Genomic DNA, 22,878 nt, shown 5'->3' with positions numbered 1-22,878 from the left:
TATCATCACACAATTATCTCAGTCATCTGATCCAGAGGAGTACAGTCTCCTTTCCCACATGGGTGTGGTTTACATCACACATTAAAATGAATAAGTAAACAAAAGCATGCAATACTTGAAACAGAAATCAATCATCCTAATCCACATTCTACAACAATGCTGCGTTTGTAGCTCTGTGCCTTGTGGCCAAACTTCTCCACTTTGGTGGGGAAGACTAGCAGCTGTCCTGAATGTTTTGCTATTAATGTCATTAATCACCTTCCAGCTCATGGGTGCTACCTACTACAGTAAGTACTGCAGAAGCAGTGTGTGTTTATTTGAGTTTTTTTGCACTGCTTCTGTATTTTGATTTCATTTTTGTTAAATAAATAATGACACGGTGTAATATGTCACGTTTAGATGTTCATCTGAGGTTTTATTGACCTATTTTTAAAACCCATTAAACCCCATAGTTCATGTGTGTTTTTTTATTACATCCAGATATATAAAACCTTAAAACTAAAAGTGTGACAGTAAGTTTGCACTGCTGTAACACATGTCACAATTTTCTGAATTTCTTACAGGAACCCGTTCTGGCATGGTGAATCCAAAGGCAAAGAAGAAAGTCCGGTGAATTGCTTTCTTTTTAATATACTGTAAACAGTAGGAGGCAGTAACTGTTCTCCTACATGCTGAGTAGACATTATATTAATAGGATTTGGGCACTAATGCCATTTTTGATTCTGCTTAAAGATCAGATTCTTTATTGATATCATTACTAACTACTAGTCAGTTTCCTGTGGTCAAAATAAATTAGGGAATAAATATGTTTTCAGCATTAAAGCAAATGTGTGGAATCTATACATGAAGTAAACATTTTGAAACCAGATGGCCAAAATTATTTTTATACTCGACTTTAGTGTCTCTTTTTAATTAAATATTAATTTTTGTCTAATTTCATAAAGATGATTCTATTTAATTTAAAGTAAAGAACCTCATCTCTAACAATATCAGTCAAATAGTCAAATACGTGCATGTGCTTTGCTAACTTAGCTCTCAACCTTATCCTTACTAACATTGCATCAGCAGGACCAACATGGTTTTAATTTGCCTTCAGACTCTAGTTTCTTTGTGTTTAATGCTTTTACTTTGTTTAGGACTTCCTTCGGGGCCACAGCACCACCCATCATTGACTATCTGAAAGATATTCTACGGCGATATCCAGATGGTGGACAAATTTTGAAGGTTGGTGTAATGATGTAACAAAAACACACAACAGTTACTTTAGATAATAATGGGATGCTGTGCAAATAATAATAACAATAATAAAATGTAAATGACAATAGAAAGCGACGGGTTTATGAGATTTACTACATTTTGCAGTTCTCATGAACATAAAAATGATTCACAATGGAACAACTGAAAACAGTAAAAATTTAAACTGAGACATTTTATTATTTCATGAAAAAAATTGTCTCATTTTGGATTTGGTGAAATCAACATGGTTGAATAAGTTGGGACGGGGCAACATTTAATGAGGTTAACTGGTAAAAAGTCAGTAACATGATTGGACAGAGACAAGTGAAGGGGCAGAGGTTCACCAATCTGTAAAGAAAAAAACATGTCTACAAGTTGTAGACATAGTGTCAGAATAATATTCCTCAATGCAAAATTGTGCAGATTTTGATTATTTCATCATCTACTGTATATAGATTCAAAGAATCTGGAGAAATCTCTGTGTGCAAGAGATAAGGCCAAAAGTCAGTACCACAGCCACACAGGATTTTCAAGGCCTCAGGCAGTTCTGCAAAACAGGCATGATTCTCTCATGCAAACCACTGCATTAGCTCCAGAACACTTCCACAAATCACTGTTTGTGAACACAGGTCACAGTGCCATCCACAAATGTGGGTTAAAGCTGTAGCTTGCAAAGAAAAAGCCGAGTTCCTGCCCCAAGTGGAGGAGTTTAAGTATCTCGGGGTCTTGTTCACGAGCGACGGGAGAAGGGAGCTGGAGATCGACAGACGGATTGGTGCTGCGGATGCAGTGATGCGGATGCTGTACCAGTCCATCATGGTGAAGAGAGAGCTGAGTGTAAAAGCAAAGCTCTCAATTTACCGGTTGATCTACGTCTCTACCCTCACCTATGGTCATGAACTGTGGGTAGTGATCCAAGATCGCGGATACAAGCGGCTGAAATGAGCTTCCTCTGAAGTGTGGCTGGCCTCTTCCTAAGAGATAGGGTGAGAGGTTCAGCCGTCTGGGAGGGGCTCAGAGTAGAGCTGCTGCTCCTCCACATTGAAAGGTGCCAGTTGAGGTGGTTCAGACATTTGACAAGGATGCCTCCTGGGCGCCTCATGGGTGAGGTGTCCTGGGCATGTCCCACCGGGAGGGAGGAAGGAAGGAAGGAAGGAAGGAAGGATGGATGGATGGATGGATGGATCATCTGCCAGAGTGAATAGAAGAGGGCCCATATGGCATATTATCATCACTATGCATGTCTGATGGTATGGGGGTGCATTAGTGCCTATGGAATTCGCAGCTTGCATATCTAAAGGCACCATCAATGCTGAAAGGTATACACAGGTTTTAGAGCAAAATGTTCTCAATGAGGTAATTTGTTTTGCAGGGCAGGCCTTGAATATTTTAGAAAGATAATCCTAAACTCCGTACTGCATCTAGTACAACAGCATGTTTTCACAGTAGAAGAGTCCAGCTGCTGAACTCGCCTGCCTGCAGTATGGACCTTTCACCCATTAAAAACATTTGAAAGTGAACCTACACATTAATTGTGTGAACACAGAAGAACAAGAACAACAATTATTTCTACATTTAATGAAAATGTCATTTATTTCTACATAACATTGTGACAAATCCAAAATATAAAACAATGAGCTTCATAATATGTACTGACTCTGTCCTTAGACCATCAGCTCAGATTAGAAAAAGCTCTATTTAATTGGCAAAATGGAAACATGGATGTTGGTGGAGGTGTAACTAAAATATGGTTGTAATTCACAGAAATCTCCCAGATTTTGTGCTGCTTGCAAATGATAAGAGCCTGCAAATTTTTGCTTTTTTGCAACCGACCATACTGAGCTGGCATTTTATCAGACAAAATATTAAAAATATAATGCAGTACAATTCATCAGTTTTACCACAGAGTTAAATTTACACAATTATTGACCATTTTTGAAGCTTAAAACATTTTTGCCATTGTATGCTAAAGAACAAGAATGACTACATCATATACTCTGACTGGACACTTTGGACTACAGTGTCCAGTAAGTCTGAGTTAGACTGAAATGGACCCTTTTTTGTTTTTCCTCTGTAGACATACTTGCTGTGAGAAAGATCTACCAGCTTTCTGTGCAGAACTGTGTCAGTGGCAGCGTTGTACTGCCATTTTCTGCTCAAGGTTGTTTTTATTTGTCAACAGGAGCTGATTCAAAATGCAGATGATGCTCGAGCCACAGAAGTGGTTTTCATCCATGACGAGCGAAGCTATGGGACTGAAAGCCTTTGGACTGAAGAACTGGAGACATACCAAGGTATTCACTGAATAAAAGAAATATATTTCACAAAAACTATTATTTATTTACATTTAAAAGTAATAAATAGAGCCAATACATCTCCAGTTAAGAATGTCTGTCCGGGTTTGCTGGGAACTTTTTGGTTTGTTTTTATTTAACATTCTGCTTCCTTTGGGGGTCACGTCGAAAAGTGGAGCTACTCACTGTGGCAATCCCTTGTGACTAAAGGAGCAGCTAAAAGTAGCAGGTTCTGCTTGTTTCAGTGTGTAATTTCTCCCAAAGTATAGTGTGTGGATGTTTTTCCCCATATTTTTCCACATTATCAAACATTTCCTAGGTGGCTGTTTTTAGAAAGCCCTATAAAACTGGATTCTGATTGTAGACTACATAAAATATGTGATGTCACATGGTGGGACTGCAGTTCTGAATCCTCAGCTTTGGAATTTTGGCTGTCACCATCATTGTTTATTCAAGCTGTCCAAGGCCCTGGAAAAACTAGATTTCCAACAACAACTGATTGGAAAAACAAGTACAAAAATTTTCTCATTTTATTTATTTATTTTCTATTGTATAATTTTTTAATAGTAGTAATAGTGGGTCTTAGGTTGCTTATATTCTTTCATGTCTCAGGTGGTGCATAACAGGACAGATTACATTTTCTTAGTCTATATTTTCTGTGCTTTCTTGGATATTTGTGCTTTCAGAGACCAACGTTATCACTGTTAATGTGCTTCACTTAAAGGCATTGGTCATATAAGAAAACATGAATAACCTATGTGCATTTACAGCATCATTAAATAATATAGCTTCTGCTTCCTAACAAATTCCCACACTCACTTAATTCCATGTTTGTCTGAAAGGCAGAGCCTTGCAAAGTAAAAACTACTTGTTAACAAGCTACTGGCACTGTAATTCACTATGATAATGAATGTTGACTAGTGAAAACCAAATGTACTCACTTAATTAAACAGCCAAATAGTTTTATATGTATGTTCATGCAGCCCTCACCCTTAACACAGTTTAAACTTGCACAAGGTTGTTGAGCATTTTACTTTTGGAGCAAACCTCAGCTGATCACAGCACTGCAGTTTTTAAAACTGGCTTCATTTTTCAACAATGGAGCTTTCAGCTTAATTATAATATGCAGATCAAGAGAGAAGATTTAGGATAGTCACTGTTAATATTGTCTCTAGTTACCGTTACACTCAAAGTGTTCTACATAAAAACCATTTGCATAGCAACTGAAAAGTGTCTCCTGTCTTCTGATTTCCTTTCTGGAAAAATCTCATTCAGTGCACGTTGGTATAGAGATTCCAGAGAATGTGTCACTAACACATAGATACCTAAAGCATAAGCCTTGAGTTTGTTATGTTTTTACGAAGGTCCTGCTCTCTATACCTACAACAATGCCGCATTCACTGATGAAGACTGGGAAGGAATTCAGATGGCTGGAAGGAGTGTCAAGCGTGATGACCCAAACAGAGTGGGAAGGTTTGGAATCGGCTTCAACTCTGTTTACCACATAACAGGTGAAACTATGTGTAGTTAGATCACAGATATGAGTAGTAATTTTTGAAAAGATAAACAGTTAGCAGTAACATATTTTTACTTTGTTCATAGATGTTCCAAGTATATTCAGTTCAGGCCACCTTGGCATGATGGATCCCCAAGAAAAAATATTTGGAGAGAGAAATGGAGGGTTTCGGTGGTCTTTGGATGATTCTGAAGACCAAGAAGTTCTGCTGAATATGCGTGATCAGTTTCAACCATTTAGAGATATAGTCTCACTTGTATGTGAACATGGATGGTCAAAAGTTGTCATGGAGGATCAGCACTTCAGTGGGACAATTTTTAGATTTCCTTTACGCAATGAAGCATCAGAAATTTCTGATAATCTGTATGACTCAAATAAAGTGGTTGAGCTTTTTGATAGCTTCATTGCAGATGCAGATTTGAGCCTCCTCTTCTTGAAAAATGTCACTTCCGTGTCCTTGTTACATATTAGTGAAGATGGAGCTGTTAACACCAGACTTGAAGTGAAATCCTCAGTCCCCACAGATGGTGTTTTGGAGCCAGAAGAGGAGTCAATCACTGAGGGTCTAACAAGGTTCAAAGTTATAACTGTGAGTTCAAAAGACCAAAAAGAGACAAAGTGGCTTCTGACAACATGTACCATGAAAGAGGGCGTTGCAGAAGATCTTGATTTGCTTACAAAGAAGTTGAGCTTTTTACCTCAAGTTGACCTGGCATTCCCCTGTGGTGAGAAGAGAGACTGTAGCCAGAGCAGACTGAGCTGCTTTCTCCCCCTTCCAAACAATGAATCCAATAAGACAGGACTCCCAGTTTATGTCAATGCATGCTTTGGCCTCACAGACAATAGAAGACACATCAAATGGCAAGAGGAAGACCAGAGACATGATGAACATGCTTTGTGGAATGAAATGCTGATGAAGGAGGTGTTTCCACAAGCATACATCAAGATCATTCAAGATGCCATTAAACTTGCCCAAAAATCTATCCTCCCTGTTTCCTCTGTGTACAATCTGTGGCCAGATCTCACTCAGATACAACACAAAGAAAAATGGCATGCTCTCACTCTGGATGTTTTTCATCACTTATTCAGACAGAACGTGGCCATCCTCTCTCTTGCTAAAGATGAAAGACAGTTTATCTCTCCATCAGAAGCTGTTTTCCCCTGCAATGGCCCAACAAGCACCAACATATTGTCTGCCATTAAAAGGACTTTAGTGTCATGTGGAGAAAATCTTGTCACTTTACCAGCTAGTGTTGCAAAGGCTATAAATGAGGCCTACCCAAACCCTACTACCCTAAAACATGTGACTCCAGCATTCCTCAGGGCCATTCTCCACAGGACCGGTGTGGATAACATCACTAAAGATGACAAACTCAGTCTTTTGGAGTACATTTTAGGGGATGAACAATATAAAGAACTTGAGGGTCTTCAGCTCCTTCCACTCAGTGATGGCTCTTTCAGATATTTCACATACGAAGAGGAAGACACTGCTTTGATTGACAGCCATGAATGTCCAAGGTAGGGTTTCCATACATCTATCAATATTTAAAATAATGTTATATTCATTATGACTAAAGTTGCCATTTTTATGTGTTATTCACATATTGATTGTAACTGAATATTTGGAAGGTTCAGGAATATTTCTATACTGAATGAACTCCTAACAGTTTGACAGAATCCATTGCACTTTTTTATAGAGTCTTGCTGCCATTCTGTAAACCCTTCTTCATCCCACATGATCTGACTCCAGCCTGCAGTGCACATCTGAAAGAACTGGCCAGAAGAAGTAAGTGAAAGTAATTTTAAACAATACAGAGTCATTTGTACACAGCTACACATTTTAGCACACACATTTATTCTTATCTTTAAAAAACAAATCTTTTTGATCTGCTCTTCAGATTTCTTCAAGGTCACCAACATTGATGCATCCCATGTGGCTGAATATGCAAGACGATATTTGCCACCAGACTGGAAACAGACAGGGAAAAAACTTGTTGCATGGGACAACAACAACAACAGTCAGCATCCACCTTTAGACTGGTTCCAAGAATTCTGGAGGTTTCTCAACAGTCATTTTAATGAGTTAAGTCCTTTCACTGACATACCTCTAATACCAGTTAGTCCTCTGTCTGGCAGTCAGACTGTATCAGTAGCAAAACTACAGCAGAACACAACCCTGATCTTTCAGAAAAGTAAACAGCTGAGTTTGCCAGACCGAATAGCTCAGCTGGTGAACAAAGTTGGTGGCACAGTGGTGAGAGGAAATGAGTGGCTCAAGCATGTAGACCTTGACTCGTACGTGCTGTGCCCATCTCCAAGGAGTGTTTTGAAGGTCCTGATGAATTTAGATTTCCAGCATCTTATCACAGAACTCACATCTGCCTCTCACACAGCACGAGAAGAACTGAAAGATTATCTCTCTTATCTGGATTCTCTCTCAAATACAGAGAAAGATTTTCTCTTGAGGTTGCCTTTGTTTCAAACCATGAAAGGATTCAGTGTTGCAGCTCAATCAAAACAAGCTGTGCTTCTGATCTCAGGCCTAACAGTACCAACAGAGCTCCCTATGCCTGATTCCATAATCCAGTGTTCTACTGAGACTGACCGCAGACTGTTACAGCTGCTCAAAGTTCATCTCTTGGACACCGCCGAAGCAGCCAATGTTCTTGTTGACAGCATAAGGAAAGGCGCTTGCAGCAGTGACAACACTAACAAAACAATGACTTGGGTTTTACAGCATGGTAAGGTGCTTTTCTCACAAAACGAATCCCTGAAATGCAGCTGTAAGGACTTGAGCTTCATTGAGGTGAATGGACAGCTGAAAAAGGCATCTGACTTTTTTGATCCAAGAATTCAGACTTTTAAAGTCATCTTTGAGTCAGACTTCTTTCCACCGCCTTCATACACTCATTCACTGCAGATGCTGGAAAGCTTAACAGAAATCGGATTACTGAATAAAGAGATGGATGTCTCACCTGAACATTTTCTACATGCTGCCACGCTGACTGACAAACTATACGTGAACTCACAAACCGAGGCCCTAAGAAGAGCTCAGGTTCTGTTGGAAATGTTGGAAAGTAATGATCTACTGACAAAGTTTTCTCACAGACAGCTTCATTGCCTCAAAATGCTTAAATGGATCCCATGTGAACAACCTGGAAGTGAGAAACAATTCAGTGATAAATCTCAGAAGTATTGTTTGTTTTGCCCAAATGAAATAAGACATTCTGTGTATAAGGACATTGTTGGACATGTAATGCCACTAACAGGGAAGCTCAGTGACAGAGTTAGCAACAGACTTGGTCTCAAAGACCTACCACCACCTGAAAAAGTGATTGAAAATCTGTCAGTCTTGAAATCAAAAGCACTGGAAATGGCTAATCCTGACACAGATGTAGACTTCAAAAGACAGCTGCACAGCATTTACAAACACATGCAAGACAATGTCTCTGTATTTGTTACAATGATGGGCAATGAGACATGTTGGCTATGGGCCCAGAACCAGTTTGTTGCACCCCAGGATCTGGTTCTTGAATACCCAAATAATCTAGATCTGAGTTCTTACATTGGGAAGGTGCCAAGTGAATTTTTGCCATACAGAACATTGTTCCAGAGGTTTGGCCTGAGAAAAGTACTTTCCAATGAAGACATTTTGGGCATTCTGTACTCCATCCAGCAAACAATTGAAGCAAGACAGCCGCCATTTGCAAGTTCCTCAGAGGTCAAAGTGTCAATAGAAATTCTCAACTGGCTCTGGAAAGAGAAGAAAACAGTTCAGGATGACATCCCAGTGCCAGTCATTGCTGAGGGAGGAAAATTTACCCTTAAACCACGATCAACAGCTCTTTTCTGTGATGTAAGCAAAAATGGACTGAAAGAACTAAACTGCAGAGAAGAGGAAATTTATGTCATACATGAGGAAATCCCAAAAGCAGCGGCTGAATGGCTGGAAATTCGTTTTCTCAGTACCCACATCCTTGATCCAGAGGAGATAGGAATAGAGCAGTGTGGACAATCTGAACCAATAACAATGAGAATAAAAAACATTCTTAAAGAGTACGATGAAGACAGTGACATCTTCAAAGAGCTCATCCAGAATGCAGAGGACGCTGGGGCAGATGTTTGCAAGTTCTTGGTGGATTTCAGAGTACACAGAGATGCCCCCGAAAGCCTGATTGACCCTGACATGGCTCTTTGTCAGGGACCTTGTCTTTGGGCTTTCAATAATGAGCAGTTCACAGCCGAGGATTGGAAAAATATTGTCAGAGTTGGCTCAGCCTCAAAGGAAAACAAAGCAGAAAAAATTGGAAAGTTTGGACTTGGATTCAACACTGTGTATCATGTGACAGATGTCCCCTCCATCCTTAGTGGCAACACTCTTCTCATATTTGATCCAAATGTTACTCATCTCACAAAGCATATCAAACATAAATCAAATCCTGGAATCAAGCTGGATCTCTCTCAACAGCGACTCTTTCATTGTTTTCCTGGTCAGTTTGGATCATATGAAAACATTTTTGACTGTAATTTCACCAGAAAAAGTCCTCCTGAACCCTATCCAGGCACTCTGATCAAACTACCTTTCCGAAGTGAAGAAGAGGCTGCCAAATCAGAAATAAACCCAAAAGTGTATGAAAAACCCCATATCCTTGATTTTCAACATCTCTTTTCTAAAAACTCACAAACCCATCTGCTTTTTTTAAAGAACATCATTACATTATCCCTCCAAAATATCCCACACAATGGATCAACTCCACCAAGAGAAAATGAAATGGAGACCATCTTCTCTGTGTCCAAAACCACTGTGAGTGCAATGGAGATTCCTGATGACACCAGTGTGTCCAAGCAACGTCATGCTGAGAAATCACTGATGAAACTTGATGGTAAATGCAAAGAGGTGATCAATTGCTGCAAAATCAGCATTGTGAAAATATCCAGTCAGCAGTCTAATGAAACTAAACTTCAGTTCTGGCTCCTGTACAACTGCTTTGGGACAGATGAGTCCTTTAAAATGGCCATTCACAAAAACAAGCAGGCCAGTTTCTCTTTGCCCATTGGAGGGATTGCTGTGCCTTTGCAAAACGATCCAGAAACTGGAAAATTCACCACATTACAAACAGATCTTGTTGGACAGGCCTTTTGCTTCCCTCCTCTTCCCATTCACACGGGTCTTCCTGTCAATGTAAATGGCACATTTGCTGTGACAAGCAACCGAAAAGGTCTGTGGGAAACTGGAGTGAAAAATGACTGGAACAAAGCTCTCCTTCAGGATCCAGTAGTGACAGCATATGTTACTGTACTCAAGGCACTAAAGAAAATGTCAGAAAATAAGCAGCTGGTGAGTTACTGTTATCACACCTTTTGGCCTGAGAGAGAGAAAGTGACTGAAACTTTCAAGCCTTTAGTGGATGCACTTTACTCAACCATTGTTGATGACTCTGTTGGTCCAGAGCTCTTTAGTGATGGAGAACAATGGTTCTCAATGAACAATGCCATATTTCTTCATGAGAGCATTGAAAATGATGAAAAGATTGGTGACCTTGCAGTGCAAGTTTGTCAGAAATATGCAAAAGGACCCAATCATGTTGTTCCTCTTCCACTTTGGCTGAGAAATAGCTTCAAACAGGCTGGCCTAGAAAAGGTTTTACAAAACAGGACCTGGAACTGGGAGAAGTTCTACAGAGAAGCAGTGTTTGGTAACCTAACTACAATGGACTCGAAGAGTAGAGATACCCTTGTGCTGCATGCTATTGACCTTCATATCAAAGAAATTGACAATCTGCTGCTCTGCTATCCATGCATACCCACAAAGGGTGGACAGCTCCAACATGTCAGGAAACTTGTGAATCCTACAGGGAAAGTGGCCTGTCTTTTTGAACCAAACGAGGGACGCTTGCTGGATGGATCCGAAAATGACTTCAGATCTCCAAAAAGGATTCAGCGTTTGTTGGAACTTGGTATGGCAAATGATCATCTCCCATTGGAAGACATCACAGAGAAAGCAGGCACGATTAATAAAACCTGGAGCATTGACAAAAAGAAAGCATTTGTCGACTTGAAGTGTCTATTTGAACTTATGAAGAATCACATTTATGATAAAGACTCTCACCACTGGAAAACACTGAGGACAACTGCATTTCTTCCAGCATATTCACCTGGTGATGCAAAAATGGAAGGAAATGTAACACTTAAAAGGCCCACTGATGTTTTTAGTGACAAATGCTCTCTTCTCGTTAACATGACACAACCAGTGCTGAATAATAGTAATTTGAAAATACACCACAGTGATCCAGTCCTAAAGATCTTGGGCGTGAACAGCACCCCGAAGCCAGAGGTGGTGCTCCAGCAGCTGCATGAAGGAAGCAAACAAGCACACTCCATTGACAGATCCATGCTTTACAAAATAGCATTTGAGTGCTATACGTGTCTGGATCAGTGGATCTGTGACTCTGGAAATACCACTTACATTTCACAACAAGCAAGTTCATTTCCATTCATCCTCATTGGTGATACATTTGTGAATGTTGATCATGCAGCTGAGAACGGGCAATTTGAAGCAAAGCCCTATCTCCACGTACTTCCAGCTGCCTTCACAAGCTTCAGGAACCTCTGGAAATGTATAGGTGTTGAAAAACAATTCACGATCACTCAGTTTCTAACTGTGTTGCAGGAATTAAAAGCTCAACATGGAAACAAGCCCCTAACAAAGAGTGATCTCTCAGTTGTCTTCACAATTTTAAACAAAGGGATTTTTGAGGCCAAATTGAAAATCACGGATGACTGTCTGATACCCAATGAGCATGGAGTTTTGCAACCTGCAAATGAGCTGTTTTACAATGACAGCCCGTGGATGCCACTCACTTCAGGTGTCACATTATGTCACGAGAATATCCCACGAGCTATGGCTCGCCACCTTGGAATCAAAACAACAAGGCATCATACTCTGGAAAACCACATAGTTGATGACATGTCACCATTTGCTTTTGACTTTGAACAGCAGGAACAGCTGACTGTTCGTATTAAAAACATAATTTCAGCCTATCCATCAAAGAAGGATATCCTTAAAGAGCTCATCCAAAATGCTGATGATGCAGAAGCAACAGAAATTCACTTCATCTGGGACAAAAGACAACATGGAAAAGAAAAAACATTTGGGAAGAAATGGAACAATCTCCAGGGTCCAGCACTTTGTGTGTTCAACAACAAAGTGTTTTCTAATGCTGACATTAAGGGAATTCAACAGCTGGGAGAGGGAGGAAAGCACAGAACCCCAGGGAAGATAGGCAAGTACGGAGTTGGATTCAACTCTGTTTACCATCTGACTGACTGCCCTTCGATCCTTACAGGAGATGAAGTACTTTGCATTTCTGACCCCAATCAAAAATACATTGAAAATCATTCAAATAACCAGCGATATGGCATTGGCTATAAACTCGCTGACACTTTCAAAGAAATGTACGTAGATGTCTACAAATCCTTTCTTCCAGACAAATTTTCTCTTAAAGACGGCACCATGTTCAGATTACCTCTGAGAATGGGTACAAATGCAAATACCTCCAAAATATCACAGCAAGGAGTCACTGACCGCGACATGAAAGAACTGTGCTCTGCCCTGTCTGAAGATCCTGTAGGACTAATTCTCTTTCTGAAAAACATTTGCAAAATCAAAGTCCATGAAATCAGTGAAGATTCACAAGAACTTAAAACCATCTTTGAGGTTGAAAAAACTCTGCCACAAAGAAGTCGTGAAGAAAAAGATGCTTTTGTAAAACATCTACAAAATGCACTGCAATCAGACAAAACAGCAACACCGCACAAGACTTTCTATGAAACTGTGATTTCCACCTCAGATAAAAGACAAAGTAAGTGGATTGTTGCAGAACAATTTGGCTCCTTCAAAGACAGCTTTGAATTAAAACTATCAGAAAAACTTCCCCAAGCATCATTAGCTGCACGTGTGAACACAAAGGGATCCAGCGTTGTGGATTTTAAAGGAGAAGCCTTTTGTTCACTTCCTTTGCCAGGGAAAACTGGACTGCCAGTACATGTCAATGGAAACTTTGAGGTTGATTCTGCCAGGACAAGCCTTTGGAAAGAAGATGGGAAGAGTAAGAAATCAGGCTGGAATGAGTCTTTGAAACAGCACGTCATTGCTCCGCTTTATGCAGATCTCCTGCATTACATCAGGCGCAGCATTGCAGTCAAGAAAGTTTTCTCGAAAGTAAGAAAACTTACTTTAATAGAAAATACTAACTCATGTTTCAATACAGAATATTTGTGTTTTTGGCCAACTGTGTCCAAAGATGTTTACCCAGACTGGCATGAAATGATACATGAAGTATACAGATCATTGAAAGAAAAAGGCCTTGATGTAATCCCTGTTATGACGACCATAACACGTATAACTACATATAGAGAAATTAAACAGCACTCTTTTGACTGGAGTAATGTCAGTGAAACAGACTCAACTGAGGCACCTTACTTGACAACCTTGGGAAATTTCCAGCTGAATAACATTTTGGAAGATCTTGGAATGAAGCTGGTTCCTTATTCCACAAACATGCAGAGGATTTGGACAAGTTTCAGATCTGCTGGGGTTGAAGTGAAAGAGGTCAGTCCCTCCACTGTGCAGACTTTCCTACGAGCAAAACCTCTAAATGATCCAACCCAAACAGATGAGGATTTGCCTTTACCCATAAGTGCCACTTTGATCAAAGATGAGAAAAGATGTTCCGAGCTCTTGAGTTTTTGTTTAAAAGATTTCTCCTCAGAAAAGGTCACCCAGGACAATGCCAGTTTGCTCGAAGGCCTTCCACTTCTTCTCACGAAAGATAATGTTTTGAAAATGTTCAGCTCCCAAACACCAAAGTGGATATCGAGGTATGCAAATCTTTTCTTTGACTACAAGGATGAATTTTCAAATTATAAGATCAACATTTGGCACATTGAGCTTCTTCAAAGATTAAAACTTGTCAGAAATATGACATTGCCCTGCTCAGAGAAATATCTGAAAACATTAATTCAGCATCTTCTTTATGACTGTGACATTGATCCACACAGTGGTTTTCATGTCCCCAATGAGAAAATATTGAAGTGGCTAAAATTACTTTGGAAGTTCATAATGAGTGAAATTAAACTACCAACATCTAGAGATGACGAGTCCAGTCTTACACTCAGTGATGTAAGGAAACTCTTCAGCAACTGCTATATTTTACCTGTTGTGTGTCCAAGGTTGAACAACAAGCACTTCCTGCAAACAATGAAACACATGTCAAGTGTTGTGTTTGCCTCAGAAAAACACAAAGACATATCAGGCATCCTCTTTAAACTTGGTTTTATGACTTCTGATCATGTATTCTTCTCTGAGATGGATCGATGGATATATTCATGTCTACAAGATGAACTTCTCGATGTAGATGATGAAAGCTCAGTGTTGGATCAAGTGTACAACATTAATTGCTCAGAGTTTTCCCACCTTTCAAATGATGATATGAAAGAGTTTCAGATGTTCCTGCAATCAGGATTATCCAAGTCCAAAGTCAGCAAAGAGTATGTGAGGAAACTTAAATCCTTACCAATATTTGAAACAACACAAGGTGAACGAGTGAGGATTGATGGACCTAAGAAGGTTTTCATCGTCAAAATCAAATATTCAGTCATATTTCCAGATTTGTTCAACCTACCTACAAACAGCAGCATTTTTCTGAAACACAACTCTGAGAACTACATGCTGTCAGAAACACTCAACATTCAGGTCCTGGATGATTTGCAGTATTTCATGAAGTTCATTCTGCCTGCTGTACACCAACTCACAGGGACACAGATTCTTCACAGCCTCAAACTGTTGCTGTCACTAGATTATTCGTTGAAGGAAAGAAAAATTATCATCTCCTCACTGAAGACGGTGAAACTGATTCGCAGTTCTCAAGGTAGACTGGAGCCTGCATCATACTACTTTGATGAGAGTGTTGAGCTGTACAAACGAATGTTGCCCCACGAGAGATTTGTTCCTGAGACATTTTGGTCTGAACTGTGTGAAGGAGATGACTACACAACAGAAAAAGCAAAAGAGCTGGTCAGAGAACTTGGAATGAAGCATGTTGTGTCAGCGGACGAGATAATACATTTTGCACACCAGCTGGAATCAGAAGCAAAAGTTAACAGAAGACTCAAAGACATGAAACTGAAATCATCATTACTTTTCAGGGAAGCCTTAAATAAAGCATGTGATCCCAAAGACAACAACGAAAGGTTGCTGGAAAGCATTGCTGACATCAAATTCATTTTTCCAGTTATGATTCGAAAAGAACTGTCCAACTACCACCAACCATTTGCTCCTGAAGGAACTACTGTTAAAATTAGAGGCTCGTTGATTGAGAAAAATCCAGAGCATCAAGATTTGATTTGGACCTCCATGCCAATTATAGACCTCCCAATTATAGACCTACCATTTATGTCACAAGGTCTTCAGAAAATGATAAAAAATGTTGGAGCTCATGAAGAACCACCTCCAAACTGTGTTGCCAGTAACATAAGAAACATCTGTCAGTCACCATGTGAAACTGACCAGCTGATCAAAACACGAGCTAAAGTGTTCAGAAGTTCCTACGCTTACCTGCAAGAAAAAAGATTTGAAGGAAACCAGCTGACTGGTCTTCCTGTTGTGTTGGTTGAAAAAGACACAAAACTTGTGACGGTTGATGACGTGTGTCTGTTGCTCTCCTATGATCGTGACTTCAGACCATATCTGTACAAGATTACTCCAGAAGATGCAATGTATGCACCGTTCTTTCGGAAAATTGGTGTGAAGAAGAAAGCTACTGCAGAGCAATATTGTAATGTTTTGGCAGCAGTTTACGCTGATTCCTGTGATAAACAGGAACTACATTCAAACCAGCTGAGAACTGTGAAACGAGCTGTTGAGCAGTTGTTTAAGTTAATCAATGCTCAGGGAAACCAGAAGCTTCTTGAAAATGTTGAGACTCTGTATCTTCCTGCAGTAGATGGTAAATTATACCCATCATCCACACTCTGCTACAACGACACAGTGTTTGAGACCAAAAGGTTGGAAGAAGCGCTGGAGAACAAGTTCCTGCTGCTTCAGAAACTCAGTGAATGTCATTTGGGCAACGACAAATACAAGCATCATCAGCTGTTGCAACTTCTGCCTCAGAAATTTCAGCCAAAGATGCTGTCTGAGTTCACAGAGGAAAGAGTTGTGGAATCAGAGATGCAGCTTTGTGAACTTGAGACTGGCTGTGAATTTAGTGGATGGTTTGATAAACATCTCTCCTCAGGAGCCTTTAAATATGGATTCATTTGTCTTATTAGAGAGAATTCTCAAGGCAAAATAACACAAGAAGATGCCACTAAAATGTGTGAGAAGACTTTTGGCAGTATACAAATTTTGTGCTGCAAAACTTTGGAAACAGCTCTCTGGCTCAATAAACAGCCCCTTCCCAAAACTGATGAAGAAACAGATGTTTTTGTGAAACGAGAGCAACAAGGGTGTACCTTTTACTTAAAGCACAATGATGACATGGCTCTCAAAGTGATAAATGAAGTCATCATGACACTGACAAAAGAGATTAATGCTCTTTTAGGAAACAGAATTGCATCGGTTCACCTTCCAGTGCTGGGACAACTCCTCATGTGTGACGATCTGCAAGATGTTCGGAAAACTTTGGCTAAACATCAGATCCGTGACAGTGCTGAAACTGAAAGTTCCTCTTTTAGTCCAGCAGCCCCTGGGACAGAGGTTCCAGAAGAATGGCATGATTGTTTGGACATGAATGTCCTCAACAACTTTGAAGAGGGGGAGTATGTTGGTTACAGCATTTATGACAAGTACATTTATGCAGTTATTGTTGAAGAACTGCCTGGTCACAATGGACGATATTCATGGAGATACAAAATAGAAGTAGGAGAAGATGAGCCCATTGAAGTCAGCTGTGTTGATCTGTTTCAGTTTAAACGAGAAAAGAAGGTAAAAACAGAAAGGAGGAAATGCATGGAGCCAGGACCACAGAAGAAGACGCTAAAACCAGAAGAAAACACTTGCATGGAGCTGGAACCACTGACAGGAGCTGTGCCACATTCTTCTGAATCATCAACAAATTCTTTACCAGCCTCTGTTGAGGAAGCTAAAAGGGAAATTGATAAATGTTTGACAGAGATCTGGAGGCTTCCTGAGGAGGAGAGGCACAAAGCCATCAAGAGGCTGTACCTCAGGTGGCACCCTGACAAAAATCCGGATTGCCAGTCTCTCGCCAATGAGGCATTCAAATATTTACAGAATCGAATTGATGAGCTCAGCAAACCCAAAGCTGCAGGCTCGACCTTTTCAAGCAGAAACACAAATTTCAGAGGCTTCTATGAAGAGTGGAATCAGGAGGCCAGGTATCACAGAAATAGTCGAGAGAGGTTCTCTAGAGGCTATAGAGGTTTCCATTCCTACAACTTCTGGACCCACAATGAAAATGTCCCAAGGCCAGACAGAGAAGAGGCCAGCCGCTGGTGTAGACAGGCTCGCTGCGATCTCAATGCAGCTCACAAAGACACTGGTGGAGGGAGCACAGAGTGGTGTCTGTTTAAGGTCCATCAAGCAGTAGAAAAGTCTCTCATAGCAGCATGCTATAAAAGAAATGGACAACGCCCCAACAGCAGCTCAATTTCAGCCACTGCTGCACAAGTTTCCCGCTACAGCCTCCAACTGAGAGATCTGCCTGAGATTGTGAAAAACCTGCAGACACTCGGGGTGGATCCTAAAAGGACTCAATATCCCAACTGCCATCCATATCCTCACATACCAAACGGACAATTCAGATCAGAGAATGAAATGCTGGCACTGAACAAGGCATCTGAGCTCCTTAATAAAATAGAAGCATATGTGAATTAAGGATTTAAAACAAGGTATTGGTCAGTGTAACTGGTTTTCTACATGTTAAAAGTAATGTAATGTAAAGTGTAAAACTGAAATATTATTTAACATCAGAAAGAAAAAAGAAAACTTTTATTTTACTTATTTGTCTCACTTCTCATACTCAGTACTTATTATTATGTTATGGTGTGCATGTATATGTAAACACACTGAAGAAAATTGTAAGTACTAAATTACTTTATTTTGGATTCTTGTCATTTAAAGCTGCTTATTGGTGATATCGATATATTCTGTGTTATGAAAATGAAAACATCAGATGTTCTTTGTAAGTCTTGTTGACACTGTTGACTACTCTCTGAGATCAAAACAGTCACTCAGTGAATTTCTTACTGTTTGTTAAAAACCTGCCTTGGATCAATATACTCACTGTATGCTTGTAATGTAAATGCAAATATGCAGTTTTGGTGTTTTAAAGTTATGACTATTTGCTGAGAGACAGTATAACTACCGCATACTGATTTTTACTTGTATCCAGTTTTGTCTTCTGAAAAACTTAAAATCTTTAAACTTAAATCCACATTGCAATTGGGGAATTTTTGTTTTGTTTTCCTTTTTTTTTTTTTTAAATATTTGCTAGCAGAAAGATCTGAAGAGGACCTTAAATGATGTCTTTAATCATTTCTCCTCCCATGTAATTGGGACTTTTTTGTCTGATTAGTTAAACAGACCAAATTCTCCCTCTTTAAGTGTTTCCAAGTCTGGTCATGTCTCTGGACATGCATGTGGATGGTTAGAAACAATATTTACCCTTAAATGTCAATGTGATATAAAAGAAAATGCATCTAGAGAGTCACAGACCAAAGATCTGATCAATAACAGACAAGCCACTCACTGTGGAAAACCTTAGCCATATTTATTTTATCCAACACTGTAACACTATGATAAAATAAGGAAAAGCCTAATAGGTTCCTTTATGTATTGGACAGATCTGTTAGAAACAGTAACAAGTGCTTCACTGTTTAACATCACTCCTAAAACCTGGTTTACTTTTTATGAACAACTGATCAGACGTTCAGTAACCAATGAAGAGAAAGGCTTCAAGTTAAAAGAACTTTTTTTATTCATTATGAAATCATGTTATGAAAATAATGACAACTAACCATATATCAGACAAATGCATCTTTCCATATGTTAACAACGTTTTGCTGTAAAGGCTGTGACATCTCCGCCGTCACCAGAGCATAACTGTGTTCTGTTTGTGCTTGGCGTGTACTTCACCTCATCCTGCTGTTGTTTCATACCATAAAAATGTCTACAAGGCTTTTCACGTCTCCTTCCAGTGTTTCCACATGAAAATCCTTTGCAAATAACCTTCTGTTTGTAAGGGAGAAGTTCACATATATACCAGATTTAGTCTTTGTGTTCTGCTTCCTGTTGTCTAATCCTTCAATCAATAATTTACACAAAATCTGTACATACTTACAGCAGGCTGATGCCTGTTTCTGAAGGGTTGTGCACATAGAAAAAAGAAGCAAGAAAGTTGACGTGATACGATGGGAGGTCAGGGTGTTATGAGCATATTAGACACTTGCCTTAATGACAAATGTAACCCAACAACTTTCAGTCACTCAAAATGAGTCTGACATTCTGCAACAAAAGCCACACCCACTTCTTCCAGTCTTTTGCTATAAAACACACACTCGACACAGCTGACAGGGACGCACATTAAAATATTTATGGAATGAATGAGTGTGTGTTTGTAATGGCTGATGTTAGGATCAAGTATATTTATCTTAGCCAAAAAGATGCAAACCTTTGGGTACGATAAGAGCGAAATTTGCTATTTCTAACCTCCATCTGCATATTTACCCCCCCCCATATCCAACAGCTGATAAACTCCAGCTGGGCCTGGAACAGACGTCTGAAAAAAATACTTAAGGCTTTTATCGTTTAGCACGTTATTCTTCGACTGATCGGCACTTACTGTATGCAGTCATTCATCTTTCACATCACTCATATTGCATTTTTGTTCACATAAAACTCTGTTACACATTTCAGAATTAGAAAACGATGAGACTGAGTTACCACAGCATTATGTGGAAGCTACTGGCACTACAAACTAAAGCACAAATGAGCGAAAAAGAAAATAACACGAACTGCTCCTCCTTCTCCTCGGACGCCGCTGCTGTGTGCTTCTTTATTGTTGCGATAACTTGATCTGTACTGAGCTGCAGAATAAAAATCTGGGGTTCATTTCAGGGTGCAGCTGCTCCTACAGGTGTAGCGGCAAATCCCGTGAAAAGCATTGGACCAGTAATGGTGCAGGAGGCTGAACATGAAACGTGTCGGAGGTCATTCGAGTCAGGGTTTGGGTACTGGCATCAGTTCTCTTCTATGGCACAAGTGTTTGGCAAACACAGTTAACATTCAACATTTTTGAGATTGACAAAATAAATTATGTCAATGGCACACCGCTGTATCATACCGTAACCACCTGCTCTGCCGCTCTCAGGTGTCCTGGGTTTAGATGAGGTTTTGTCATACATACAAAACTCACTTCAATAACACAAGAATGCCCTTTAAAAAGTTATTTGCTGAGACCAGAAATTGAGAGAAACAGGCTTGAGGTTTGTGTCCAAGTTTTGCATCCATGTTTCTTTCACATTTTTCCTGCACGAGTAGAAAAAAAAAAAGCGGGCAGATCGCTTTTGCACAACCGAAGCCATCCAGAGATCGAGCCTGCAACTGCTACAAGCCCCTGTAGATGCTTGTCCTGCTGTCTCCTGTAGTGTCATAAAGCCACATAGGGTAGTGGGGGTCAACCCTGCCACAATTAGCTCCTCACATGTTGTAAGCCACATATATGGGATCCAGCTGGTCAGCCAGGAATCCATCTCTGAGGTGCATGCGTTGTTTCTCCCCTCTGGAGTTGATGGGGATGACGCCGGGGTCTACCACCACCACCACCCCTACGATGAGGTAGTGCTCCTCCAGGACCACATTGGTGACCAGGGCCACCAGGTCGAGGGCCTCCTGCTCAGATCCCTCCAGTTCTACAACCACCACGAGCAGGTTGGTCCATGTGAACACCGCACTGGAGAGAGGAGGAGGAGGATGGTGGATGAAAGTAAATACAGAGAAGTCATGTAGAATTCATATTTCTTCGTCATTTTTAAAATTGATCAAGTAAATAAATCTCTGTTGTCATATTGACAACTAGCGACTAAAGGTGTTGTAGGTTTCTCACCATTCAGCTATGCTCTTGTGAGAACAGATAACAGAGGTCTCGATGTCAATTGGGTGATACCTCATCCCCCTCAGCTCCAGAGTCTCATCAAGAGAGCCCACCACATAGAGGGCGTCGTGACGCTCTGAGACACACAAACACCCACAGTCAGACTGTTCAGTTTACGTTTTGATACTAGAAAATACTTAAATTAGCTTTCTGTGGAAAGATTGCAGACTTTAAGTTAGACTAAGCATTGGTCACTCACCTCCGCTGGCATCGGTCAGCTCAGTGCGCCGCAGGAAGCCCAGGTAGCCGGTCCTTGCCCAGACTGTCTGAGTGTCTCCGAAGCTCAGCTTGGTGTTGAAGTGGTCAGCATGCAGCGCCTCCTCCCCATAAACTGTGTAGTATCCTGTGGCATTGTGGGGACTGCTCACCCAGATCTGATACACATATTAGTTACAATTGGTGACTGTTACATTCAGAAGCACACACTTTGCTCTTTCTTCTGGTCAAAGTTCTGAAGTGCTACAAACCCAATATGATGAGTCACAAGCTGCGTATTCCTCATGCTGATCCCATTAAAGGGTATCAAGTATAAAATCGGTGCCAAATCAACATACAGATCTATTTGTTGTGGTGACCTCTTGAAATAAGGGAGAAGCTGAAAGAACCCTGCAAACTTGTTCCAAAAAAAACAAAAGCCAAGTAAATTAATCACATTAACATTGAACTGCTGTTCAGCCTAAAAGGTCACTTTGTGTAGCTTTTACACAAATTTCAGCAAGATGTTTTAAAAAGCAGCACTGATATGTAAATAGACATTTGCTTCTACTGTGCTGAATGAATTCTGCTGCTAAAAATAAAAAAACAAAACACCTTAACTCTAAGATGTTTTTAGGTTATTGCAGAAAGCGACTGTAACCTGCTTTAAAGGGGACTGAATAATAAGTGGTTTTTCTTATTGTCTAGAGGTTGCCTTAAAACTGCACCCACAGTCTGAGCAGCGCCCAGACTGCTGCTCCACTTGATCACCGGTGTTATCCAGCATGGTGCCATCTACGCCCACAGCAGCAGGGGAGGGGTTTTCACGGTCCTACAGATGATGGGAGCATCTGAGAGACAAACATGACATAATTATTGTTATTTTTTGTGGGGGAAACGCACTGTTTAATCGATGCCCCCCCTGCTTACTGACCAAACAGTTTTATCGCTGTTTCAGGTGAAATATAAGCCGGATATCCTTCATCGGTTTTTGGGCATGTTGTATAGGTTATGATCGCATTAGCGCTCCTTGTCGGCCAAATAGGCGACAACAAGACCTGTGCGAATATAACAAGTATGTGCACTAGCTTACTTAGCAGCCTACCAACTATTGTAGGCCGTGGTTGGTTTTAAACAATGCGGAAGATATTTGAGGACGCAAGCAGCACACAAACAACAATTTCACATACCGTTCTCATCCTTCCTAAGCAATGTGCTTGAATGTAAGTACTTTTCGTGCGAACGCGGTAAAAACACCATATTAACAAGGGTTAAATAACGGCGGAACACTGTCGTCTACATTTTATCGTTTTCCTTTGAGATGATGCTGCAGCCCGTTTTCTGATAAAAACGGGCTGCAGCATCATCTAGCGAGCGGCGGGACAACTGTCCTCACTGGGAAGCTCTGAATGAGTTTCACGAGATGCTCTGAAAGTTTCGTTTCACTCAGAACATTTGAAGA

The 22,878-nt window shown here is 40.3% G+C and overlaps 2 protein-coding genes across 5 annotated transcripts; one reads left to right on the top strand and one right to left on the bottom strand.

Annotated features, from left to right (window-relative positions):
- The first annotated feature begins 577 nt into the window (after nucleotides 1–577).
- On the top strand, nucleotides 578–20,992 carry LOC147311720 (sacsin-like). Its single transcript, XM_086266678.1, has 7 exons — nucleotides 578–609; nucleotides 1,137–1,224; nucleotides 3,419–3,530; nucleotides 4,895–5,041; nucleotides 5,133–6,564; nucleotides 6,744–6,832; nucleotides 6,945–20,992. The coding sequence occupies exons 1-7, from the start codon at nucleotides 578–580 to the stop codon at nucleotides 17,942–17,944; spliced, it is 12,900 nt and encodes a 4,299-aa protein (XP_086122804.1). The 3' UTR covers nucleotides 17,945–20,992.
- Nucleotides 19,023–22,754, bottom strand: LOC147311719 (disco-interacting protein 2 homolog A-like). Of its 4 annotated transcripts, none has more exons than XM_086266680.1 (6): nucleotides 22,607–22,754; nucleotides 22,351–22,474; nucleotides 22,149–22,267; nucleotides 21,421–21,595; nucleotides 21,174–21,297; nucleotides 19,023–21,020 (listed from the first exon to the last, which is right to left on the bottom strand). In XM_086266680.1, the coding sequence occupies exons 3-6, from the start codon at nucleotides 22,209–22,211 to the stop codon at nucleotides 20,768–20,770; spliced, it is 615 nt and encodes a 204-aa protein (XP_086122806.1). In that variant the 5' UTR covers nucleotides 22,212–22,267; nucleotides 22,351–22,474; nucleotides 22,607–22,754; the 3' UTR covers nucleotides 19,023–20,767. The 4 variants fall into 4 exon arrangements, with proteins under 4 accessions (XP_086122806.1, XP_086122809.1, XP_086122805.1 ...); XM_086266683.1 differs by having other exon boundaries at nucleotides 22,188–22,267; XM_086266679.1 differs by lacking the exon at nucleotides 22,351–22,474.
- Between the last annotated feature and the right edge of the window lie 124 nt (nucleotides 22,755–22,878).

This window comes from Aulonocara sp. 'chitande type north' Nkhata Bay, linkage group LG16 (assembly GCF_057382095.1).
Source record: "Aulonocara sp. 'chitande type north' Nkhata Bay isolate Kocher_YH1m ecotype deep benthic linkage group LG16, A_spYH_male_GT1.1, whole genome shotgun sequence".
NCBI classification, from domain to species: Eukaryota; Metazoa; Chordata; class Actinopteri; order Cichliformes; family Cichlidae; genus Aulonocara; species Aulonocara sp. 'chitande type north' Nkhata Bay.
Note: the sequence above shows the minus strand (reverse complement) of the source record. Positions and strands in the feature narration are given on the sequence as shown.